Here is an 11,558-nt window from a genome sequence, read left to right on the forward strand (position 1 = left end):
TCTTATATTTTATATGCAGAAAAACGTGAATTGAGTAATGAAGAAAGTAGTAGCAAAAGTATGTTGTTTGTGTTGGCTTGGTTGTAATATTGTGAGAAACGTGAAGGAGAATTACAATGCAGGAAAGTTATTGAAAGTGAGGAAGTGAAACTTTATTGGGAGAGCATCAGAATCATATGTATATTTAGCACAGACTCTATTATGATAATTTATAAACAAAAATAATTTTGTTGACAAAATTATTAAATAGAATAATTTTTTATTTTTTTATGAAAGTTATAAGAATAAAGTAATAAAATTTTAGAATATTTTTTACCAAAAGAAATTATTTATCAAAATTTGTTAAATAAAATTTTGTCAAAATATCACTTTTCATTTAAAAATTAAGAAAGATAAGAGATAAAGTTCTGATAGCACTTTTCATAATTACATGCTACTACTGTAATTTCCGCAGCACACATCTTTATATATAAAAAAAAAACAAGTAACATGGGTTTATTTTCTAAGTTAATTCATAAAAATAAAAAATAACTGTACACATGTTGGTATAATTTGATTATTTGAATTAAATCGGCACACATCTTTATAAAACAGTCTGAGCAACTGACAAAGGAAAACTGAACCATTCACTCCCAAAAAACAAATTTCCAAGCAAGTTTGTTTGCATATGAAAAACAGCAAAGAAAGCAAATTACATTGGTGACCACACATTATTAGCAAAAAAAAGTTCACGCACAAAGACTACAATCCATCGAACGACATCATTTTACACGTGCTCTTAAATAAATATTGTAGCCAATGTTGTTATTATCAGCAGCCTCTGCAGTGAGACATTGCTCAGTTTCTGTGTCCAGCAAGGAGATTACGTAAGAGAGCATGAGCTTCCAGGAGTCCTGCCCTCAGTCCATTCAAGTACATTGCACCCATCAAATCTTCAAACTCCTCTGATCTCTTCAACCCTTCAACACCATCATCGTACAACCTCTCTATTTCTTCACCTCTTCCTCTCAATACAACACTAACCTCCTCATACTTTGCCACACCATCAAGGTTGTCTTGTCTCATCTCAACAAACTCATCATATCCAATTTTCCCACCACCATTTTCATTTCCCTCATCAAGTTCTGCAAGTTTGTTGCGCAGAGCTTGGTGTTCCTCCTTCAACTTCCACAAGAGTTTACTCATCACCTCGGCTTCAAAATTACTTTGTTGCTTCATCCTCATGAATGTTTGCATCAGAGGGTCCTGAGAAGGAGGAAGTGTCACTGTACTCCAATCCAAATGTGGAAACCCTAGGTTTGCTTGAGAGGCTGATACAAAAATTCCTTCCATCCCTTTCCTTTTTGCCACAGTATTTATTGTTGCCCACATGTCCAAATCAGGAAACCTCAGCTTTGCTTCTAAGAGTCCAGAGTAAATTCCACTCATGTATATCCTACTTTGAACCGATATTTGCGCTTCTCCTTCAGGTGCCCATCTTACATTACCACCCTTCTCCATCACAGCGTTACTGGTTTCAGCAATATCTAGAGATGGAAATTTAATCTGTGCCTCAACAAGTCCATCCCTCATTCCTTCTAAGAATAATTCCACCACTATGTCCTCCGGCAGATCTTCCTCTACCGAATCATTTACTTTTCGTTTTCTCATTACGTGAGTATAAAAAGGGATAGTTGGGTCTTCTACCACAGGATCGTACCCTTCTTCCTCCTCATTACTTCCCCGATGGCCAGAGCATGAAGCTTCTCCTACATTGTCCTTCTTCTTCCATGTCAATGGTTTCTCTAGTGTTATCAACGCCAAATCACCTTTGATAATCTCTTTAGGCTTTCCATCATCATTTTCTAACGTATCTAGAAGCCACCTCAGGTAGGAGTTTGGATCTTCTAAAGCTGACCCTTTTGAATTCAATGCATCCTCAGCATCCTCCGATATCTTCTTTAGTTGTCCCAATTGAATACGCATGCAATCATCATGGCTCCTATCCCCTCCTCTTTCTCTGTTCTCCTGCCATTCCGTCAACGTCTTCTGAAATAAATCGACCAGTCCTAGCTGTCGAATCATCTTTTTATACTTCTCCATAGGATCTTTCTCAGGAATTGTTGCCGCTGGTATCTTTTCTGAATTCATGGGATTGGGACAAATGAAGAAGATATCTTCCATGTTGCTTCCTTCTTTTTCTTCATACACAAACGCTCCCCAACCACTTATCATCAAGGACGAACTGGCTTCGTACTCAACCTGCACAAGATTCCACTCATTCTCCACATCAAGCCCTAACCACTCTTTCTCACTCAGAAAAACTCCTAGATCACAGATTAAGATGTGTTCTGCTTCAATTTCATAGTTGTGGTACCCTTTCCCAGGAGCATATCGACCGTTGATTAGTAAACGCAGATCAACATGGCGACCGCGAACAAATTCGTCCCTTTGACTCTCAATTTCGAAGTGGAAGATCATGGCTAGAACAATCTTAGGGAACTTGCCACGGACCCAGAAACGAGGAATCCTTTCCACTCCCACATAGTTAAACCATTCTGGAATCACACTTATAAACGGCATCACCATTTCTATTCCTCCTTCAGCTTTCTTCACCTATCATATTATTGTAACAGTTTCAATTCTCACTTCTATATGCATTTTAATAAATCTTATCCATTTATGCGTATGACTCAACATAGTTTAGATATAAGTTATTTTAAAAAAAATGCAGCAATTTGCAAGAAATATGCAATTATAAAGTTTGTATTTAATATTTTAATTTTAACCCATTATAAAAAAAATATTTTACTAATGTGTGTGTTGTATTTGACGCATAAAAGTTTGAACAAATAGATCTCTTTTTAAAGGTTTCAAATTAAAAATATTAACACGTAAAAGATCTAAAGTCGCATATTTTAAAACTAAAGAAAAAGGTATGAAAATATAATAATGTTTTACAACTGACCACAGATATTATTTTAGAAAATGTGTAAATATTATTTTCGTAAAATAAAATGTACAAGATTTAACTTAAGCAGTAAAGTCTTGATACCTGACACCATAGCATGTCTGATGTCTCTTTTGTTAACTTGAAACAAAATCTTGCATCTACTTTCTGAACAGTAGATGGCAACTCTGAAATTTCTTCAAGGTAGAAACAATGATGAACATCAAGAATTCTCAAGCCGGTGAGTTCAGGAATTTTTTTCAGCTTTTTACATCCATGCAAATCGAGACTAGTCAAGTCACCACATTCCTTGATGCATGAAGGGATGAATACAAAATTGTTTTCTGCAACAATCAATTCTTCTAATTTTGGAAAGTAGCAAAGAATTGCAAGAAGATCTTCATCAGACAAGTTTCCATTTTCGAAATTCAGTGATCGTAATTTTGGACGAACATTGGCTTCTGAAGGGTGTTGCACCAAACTTCTGAAGGATTCTCCGAGTTTGGAACATGATTCGATTTTGAAGGAATCAACATTTGGCAACATGAATAAGCTGGTTGGTAGGTATTTAAGTTTCCTGTTATTCGATATGTCTATGGAAACAAGCCCAATAAGTTTACCGATGGATTCTGGAAGCACTTGAATGCCCGTATTTATCATAGAAATCTTCAATGGCTTAGTCATTTCTTGCATTATCTCTGGGAAGTAACCAAGGCTTTCACATAAATTAATGTCAAACACTTTTAAAGACGGTAGAAACATTTTGGACACGAAATTTTGAAGTTTTGTGCATCCATAAACACTTAAATGAGCAAGCCTTTTCAGAAATCCAACAGATTCATGGACCGCAATTAGGTTTCTACAATGATCAAGTCTCAGTTCTCTTAGATTCTCAAGTTCGGACACATCAGGTATTTCAATGAGACGTTGGTTATATGAAAAGTCCATATTGGTCAAGCACGGAAATTTCTGCCAAATAGAAAAGGTCAATAAAAACAATCATTTGCAGCATGTTGAGTTGTTAACTTATTAATGTGAGTAAATATGGAAGATTTTGTTCAATGAAAAAGTGAAACGTAAGAAATAGGAAAATATGATGTAGAATTGTACCTTGAATGGTTCTTGGAATGTTAGACAACTTCTAGGTAAATTGAAGACAACGATTTTCTTTGGATGAAATTTTGGTGGGAAAGACTTTGAAGGATAGTTCTCCCAGTGAAGCAGTCTTAGATGATTTGGTAAATGTTGAAGTTCAGATGAAAAGGATGTGTTTCGGACGATAAGAATTCTGAGCCATTTCATCTTCTCAAACTCAGTACCACTCCAATTTACCTTTTCTTCCTGAGGGGGATCAAGCACAATCCCTTGAATCTTGTCACTTCCCTTTAACACAAGCAGAAAGAAGCAACATGAACTCCATATATTCTCATTAACATAAAAACTATAATGTATAAATTGAAAAGAAATAGAGTAAAAGAGTAGATGATTACATAATCTTCGTTTAGAATTTCAAGAACATCTTCATAATCCCATACTCTGCTACGTTCACCAGGATAATTTGGTGCTTCATTCCTAACAATCTCTCTACCCATATCTTGTATTAGATCATGCATCTTCAGGCATCCATTCTCGATAGTTATGAGAGATTTATTAACAAGTATTTTCATATTGGATGTTGAACGAAATTCCTTAAGTATGTTGTTCACATATTCCATTATCTCCCCTTTAAAGAAGCAAGCTATGTCCAAGAAAACTTGTTTGGCATAATCATGCAATCTATCATAGCTTATTTTGAGCACATCTTGAATCGTATTTGGAGGAGTCTTCTTATATTCTTCCAATGCATCTTTCCAAGCATCTAAACTTTCATGAAGAATAGCTAAATCAGAGCCAATCACTTTCAAAGCCAATGGAAGACCTTTGGCATAATCTACAGCATGCGCAGACACACCGTGAAAACCTGTTTTAGGACAACTTTGTCCGAAGGCATTCAAACAGAAGAGCTCTAAAGAATGTTGTGCATCAAGGCCCTTCATTTCATAAATATTTTCAACATGGTGAGCAATTAGCACATCTTTTCCCCTTGTCGTTATAATGATCCTACTACCTGGACCAAACCAATCACACCCTCCTGCCAACTTTTCTAACTCCTCTTTATCATCAACGTCGTCAAGAACCAAAAGAACTTTCTTCTGGTGAAGCTTTCGTTTTATTTCGTATATACCTTTATATGCACTTCCCAGTTCAGTTTCCAACTCCTCTAACATCTCAGATAAAAGTGCCTTTTGTAGATCTTCCATGCCATTGATTCTGTTTGATTTTTCTCTAACATCAGCAAGAAAACTTGCAGCATCAAAGTGCTGCACAATTTTGTCGTACAAAGCTTTTGCAAGTTCCGTTTTTCCAATTCCCCCGAGTCCATATATGCCCAACATCCTTACAGTGTTATCTTTCATGTCCAGAAGGGAGATAACCTCTTCTATGCACCGCTCAAGTCCAACAGCTTTGTCACCGGTACATAAAGGTTTAGGAGCTATATTTTTACGAACCTTCTCAACAATTTCTTGGATAATATCGTTTTCATACCTATAGGAGTACAATGTATTAATTCGTTGATATCATGATTTCCTTTTTATTATTATACTAAATAATAAGCACTGTGATTATTACTACCTGATAAGCATTCATATTAATAACTAGTAGCACAATAGAATAATGATTAGACTTAATACACAAAATTCACAACAAAAATTCTGTAGTTTTTAAGAAAAAAATACGAAAATATAATATCAAATTCAAAGGTTGTTTTTTTTAATCTTTTAAATTAATTTCTACAATGTTCCTAATTATTATTTCATGACTAAAAAAATCAATTAAAAGACCAAAGAATCTAAAATTTGAACTCATAGTAACCATTTAACATTTTATATACATTATTATAATTATAATGTAGAATAGTACATAAAAAAGACACATGATGATAAAAAACATGTTAAGGTTGAATATTATATTTTTTTTAATAAAACACACAAAATTTACCTTTTTGTTTATTTTGGTGCAAGAGAAAAAAAAAATTAGTGGAGTAAAAATATTTTTTTTCTTTTGAGTTTCCTTATCAATTGTATTTTCTTTCAAGAAAATATGTTACTCTTATACGCGGACGATATATTAATGTCTGTTAGCTTTAGTTCCTAATAAAATTCAAATATACGAATTGGAGTCATAATTGGTTAGGAAGTTTAATATGAATAAGATTTTAGAAATGAAAATTCAGAAACATATAAAAGATAAGGATCAGAGACGGAGCATCATAAGCAGGGAGGGACGGCCTAGGCCCACAAATATTTTTGATTTTTTTTCAAAATTATATATCTATTTTTAAAATTTTTAAAATCTTAAAAATTTTAAAATTATAAATAATATATTTTAAAAATTAATGATAATTAAATTGTGTCTATTTGTTTTTTTGTTAAAATATAATATTTAATGTTAATAAATAATAAAACATAAAATCTAATATAATAAAATCCTAAACCCTAAAAAAATACCAAAATATAACTAAAAAATTAAGACTAAAATGAAACTAAGAAACTAAAAAAAATTGAAAACCAATTTATATTTTTTGAAAACAATAACTAAAAGAGTAATTAAACTAAATATTTATTAAAATAATTTTTATTTTTTTCTGTCATTGTTTTTTTAATTTTTGACAAAATTATATTCTTCTCTCACTATCATTTGTTTTTTTCTTTAAAAAAAATCAAGTTAGATACATACTTATTATGTTTGTTCTCATTTCTCATTTGTTTCCTTATTTTTCGAAGAAAAAAAATGTAACTTTCTCTTGTCTTATCTGATAATAAAATATTAGTTTAATAGTTATTAAAATTATTTTTATCTCATGAGTTTTTTGTATACTTATTTTTTATGATTATATAGAAGAAAAAAATAATGTATTGTGTTTTTTTATAACCGATTTTTAATTGTGACTTGATTAGAATATATTTTTCTCCTAATATTTATCTCTCTCAATATTTTATTAGATTATGATAAATTATTTTTTAATATATTTTAAAAAAGCATATCGATGAAAAGTTAAATAATAAATTCGTTTTGTAGAAGTGATAAAAAAAAATTACACGTGATGATGAAATCAAATTAAATTATACTTCTTCATATCTTCTTTTAAAGTATTTAAAGTATTATACTAATAATTAAATCTAACCATTTATAAGAAAATTATTTTTTAAAGATCCGTCATCAATAAGGATGTTACTTCCTTAGCAGAATTACTAATAATTTTGAGATATTTTAAGATAAAAGATTGTAAACATATTTTTACCCCACTTGCTATTAATTATAAGTTTACAACAAAATAGACATTTAGCATCGACACGATACTGATAAATAAAAGCCAAGCCTAATTAGGTAATAACCTGAATTGGCATCACATATAGACTCTAAGATTATGAACGTGATTCATGGATTATCATCGAACTTAACTCTGGTATTACTCATTTTTAAGTTAATTTTTAATTAAAGTAATTTAATGTGAGCTAACCGATGCCGATGATTTTTGTTCTAAAATTTATGTAATTTAATATTGACTAAATGAAATATACTTTTAGTATTCACAATTGATGCGATGTAACTGATCCTACTGATAATAATTTCAAACACAAATGTTTCATATTTAGTGTCCCTATTGTCATCTTGAAAAAGAAAAATAAAACAAAAAAAAATTGTTGATGTACATACCCGGTGGTAATATGCTTCCCTGGAAAGTTAACTGCTTCAGACAAAGCAGACCTCCAAGCCTTCATTTTCTCTTTTCCAAACTTATTTTGGTGTGACTTCATGTGTTTTCCGAAGCTATTTTTCTCTTTCCGTATATCAGAGGGATCTACATGGTAAAACACTGGGAAAACAACTTGCTTCCTGCTCATGTCGGTTTGTTCCATGATGCTAACAAGTTCATCCAGACACCATGTGGAAGATGCATAGTTCTCAGAAAACACAACGATGAAAACCCTAGATTCTTCAATGGCCTCCGACCGACCAGCTGAAACACCTTCCCCAATCCTCAGATCACTGTCGTCGTCTTTGAAAGTTTCCACTCCCTTCCTACCCAACTCTCTACGGAGATGCCCTATAAAATTGTGCCCAGTATCTTTACCTATAAAACTAATGAACACATCGTAGCTGAAACCAACACACTCTTCTTCCTCACAATGTTTTCCCATTCTACAGTTCAATAAAGATGCTCAACTGCTTGCTTTCTTCAATTCAGTGTGTTGTGATTAAATACAGTGTCTTCACGCGCATATACACGCTAGAAGATGCTATCGTACATGTCCATTTATGACACTGCTCACATGTCACATCTCGTACGACCATGTATATAAAATAATGATGGATTCCTGAAATATTTTTGAACGCGTTGTTCACATGTCACATCTTAATGGTGTCTTTGGGGAAACTACTTACAAGAGAGAGTGAGTGAGAAGATGTTACGATCCGACATAATTTATTTTTCATATTTTAAAATTTATTTTGATTGATTAAAATATCGGTTAAGTATGAATACGTGTTTGTTTGGATGGGTTCTAAAATTAAAAGATCGGATTCAAGTTCAACCTGTCTGATCCGACATAATCCATTTTTCATATTTTAAAATTCATTTCGACCGATTAAAATGTCGGTTAAGTATGAATACGGGTTTGTTCGGGTGGGTTCATTCGGGTTCTAAAATTAAAGGATCGGATTCAGGTCCAACCTGTCCGATCCGACATAATCTATTTTTTATATTTTAAAATCCATTTCGACTGATTAAAATGTCGGTTAAGTATGAATACAGGTTCGTTCAGGTGGGTTCATTCGGGTTCTAAAATTAAAGGATCGGATTCGGGTCCAACCTATCCGATCCGACATAATCCATTTTTCATATTTTAAAATCCATTTCGACCGATTAAAATGTCGGTTAAGTATGAATACGGGTTTGTTCGGGTGGGTTCATTCGGGTTCTAAAATTAAAGAGATGAAATTTATCTAGCAAAAACAGAATAATTATTTTCAAAAAATGATTACAAGAAACCATGAAACATCCAGAAGAAAAAAATAAAATGAAACTTGAAACTCCCAGCATAATCGGACAACAAGAACAGCAAATCTACATATACTTCAAAACAGAAAACACTCTGAGAGGACTAAAATTGATTCCCAGTAATAAAGTTGAGAACTTTTTATGATCAGGTTCAGATTAATCACAAAGAAAAAGAAAAAACCAAAGAATACCATAGTTACGCTACAAATGACACAAACAAGATTATAAAAGTGATTGCTTTTGGTGGGTGCATGAAGCTGCGGTGACTCACGGTGAATGTCATTTTGTGTTTACGTTGCTGTTCATGGTGGATTTACTTCAGTGGAGCTCCAGTGAACACCTGTAGCTGACGCGATGGTTATGGTTCGTCGTGCGTCCTGGTGACCGTCACAGCAGTTGTAGAGTTGCTCGTGGTGCTGCAGGGAGATGGCAGCGGGAGACGAAGTAGTGGAAGAGAAACAGTCCCAGAGGAAATCGCTGGAGAGAGAATCTAGAATTTTTTAATCTGATAGAAGACAAAAGGGTGACGGCAAAACCTAAATTTTAGACTTTATGTTCTTTTACGGATCGGGTCGGATATCCACAGGTTTTTAAATTAAAATTTGTACCCGACCGTTTACAACCATATTAACCTGTAAATTTTTATCTAACTAACCCGTATTCATTTAACCCGACCCGCAAGCACAACTTTTCAATCGGATAAGATGGTTTTGGACGGGTTAAGCTTTTTTGCTCACCCCTAGTTACGGGTGAGAAAAAAACTCAACCACCCATCGGAAATCATCTATGATTGAAAAATTATATTTGCGGATCGGGTTAAATGAATACGAGTTAATTAAATAAAAACAAACGGGTTAATGTGGGTTTAAACAATTAGATATGAATTTTAATTTAAAAATTCGTGAATATTCGACTCGATCCATAAAAGAAATAAAATTTGAAGTTTAGGTTTTTGTTGTGACCTTTTTGTCTTTTATCAGACCAAAAAACCTTAAGTTATCTCTTTTTAACGGCTTTCTCTGTGACTATTTCCTCTTCGACTATTTTGTTTCCCGCTGCCATCTCTTTACACCACCATTAGCAAACTGTGCAACCACTCCGACGATCACCGAGACGCGCAACGAAACATAACCATCGTGTAAGCTACGGGTGTTCACTGGAGCTCCACCGTACAACCCAAACAACAAGCGCGACTTTACTGGAGCAGATCCACCATGAACAACAACGTAAACACAAAACAACATTCACCACTAGCCACCGCGAGTGCAGATCTAATAAACACTAGTGCAGAATTCTCATTTTACCTCGCCTTATATGCCTCGGTTGACCAGAAACCGAAGCATATAATGGCGCGGTGGCATTTTTGTTATTAGAGTCAAGTTTTAGGCCTCGGTTCTCCAAATACCCGAAGCCAAAGAGGGGTATAGGCCTCGGTTCGCTCAAAACCGGTGCCAAAGAGGGATATAGGCCTCGGTCCAGTAGGACCTGAAGCCAAAAAGTTGCTGGAAGTCAGGGGTATAGGCCTCGGTCCAAGGAGACCCGGTGCCAAAAGAGGGTCAATGGCTTCGATTCCTCTAACAACCGAAGCCATACCCTTTATTTAGGGTTCAAAATTCACAAACCATTCTTCCGCCCCGCACCACCAGCGCCTCTCTCTCTCTCTGCGAGCACGAGCCTCCCCCACAATCTTCCACACGCTGTCACCGGCGCCCGAGCCCCGCCGCCGCGAATCCTCCCTCGTCGACGCCTCCGATGGCCCCAACTATGGCCCCGCACCACCAGCGCCTCTCTCTCTCTCTCTCTGCGAGCACGAGCCTCCCCCACAATCTTCCACACGCTGTCACCGGCGCCCGAGCCCCGCCGCCGCGAATCCTTCCGCGTCGGCGACTTCCAACGCGATGGCGCACACGCCGAGGCCGAGTTTGGCGGCGAAGGAGAGGCAGGCGGCAGCATCGCAGGTTGGAATGGCGGCACCCGCGGAGATGGAGGGAGAGAAAGTCGCGGAGACCTCCAACGGCACCGGCGGAGATGGAGGGAGAGAAAGTCGCGGAGATGGAGTGATCTTGGGTTGTTCTACTCTCCTGCAGTTTGTGTTTTGGTTTGAATGCAGGATGATCAAGCACGCGGGGTGAATGCAGTTTGTGTTTTGGTTTGAATGCAGTCTGCAGTAGCCATGAGCGAGCAAAAGGGTGAATTAAAAAAAACAATTTATTACCTATGGCCTCGGTCCTAACTGACCCGAGGCATAAAACTGGGTCTATGGCTTCGGGTGATAACCGAGGCCAAAAGGTAAACTTTTTGGCTTCGCCCCAATATGCCTCGGTTCCAGACCCGAGGCAGAATGCGGAAATTAACCGGGGCAGAAAGCCCTTACTGCACTGGTGAAACAGTCATTGCTAGAAACTATGAGCCACCACAGCTTCATGCACCCACCAAAAGCAATCACCTTTATTATCTTGTTGGTGTCATTTTTTTTCAAATGTAGTGTAACTATGGTATTTTTTAGTTTTTTCTTTTTTCTTTTCA

The 11,558-nt window shown here is 35.5% G+C and overlaps 1 protein-coding gene across 1 annotated transcript; it reads right to left on the reverse strand.

The window, feature by feature from the left end:
- Positions 1-542: 542 nt before the first annotated feature.
- On the reverse strand, positions 543-8,215 carry LOC114194626 (TMV resistance protein N-like). The gene is made up of 5 exons (XM_028084971.2): positions 7,688-8,215; positions 4,420-5,515; positions 4,040-4,312; positions 3,035-3,898; positions 543-2,595 (listed from the first exon to the last, which is right to left on the reverse strand). Exons 1-5 carry the CDS (start codon positions 8,170-8,172, stop codon positions 838-840), a joined length of 4,476 nt encoding a protein of 1,491 aa, XP_027940772.1. The 5' UTR covers positions 8,173-8,215; the 3' UTR covers positions 543-837.
- Positions 8,216-11,558: the final 3,343 nt, after the last annotated feature.

Source organism: Vigna unguiculata, chromosome 8, assembly GCF_037176805.1.
Source record: "Vigna unguiculata cultivar grain cowpea cultivar isolate G323 ecotype 2 chromosome 8, ASM3717680v1, whole genome shotgun sequence".
NCBI classification, from domain to species: domain Eukaryota; kingdom Viridiplantae; phylum Streptophyta; class Magnoliopsida; order Fabales; family Fabaceae; genus Vigna; species Vigna unguiculata.

Bases quoted from the DNA above. Each gene is read 5' to 3' on its own strand.
- LOC114194626 (XM_028084971.2), bottom strand. From the start codon at position 8,172: ATGGGAAAACATTGTGAGGAAGAAGAGTGTGTTGGTTTCAGCTACGAT. The intron at 3,899-4,039 runs GTACAATTCTAC...TCTATTTGGCAG, and splicing joins CATTCCAAGAACCATTCAAG to AAATTTCCGTGCTTGACCAA. The intron at 2,596-3,034 runs GTATCAAGACTT...ATAATATGATAG, and splicing joins CAGACATGCTATGGTGTCAG to GTGAAGAAAGCTGAAGGAGG.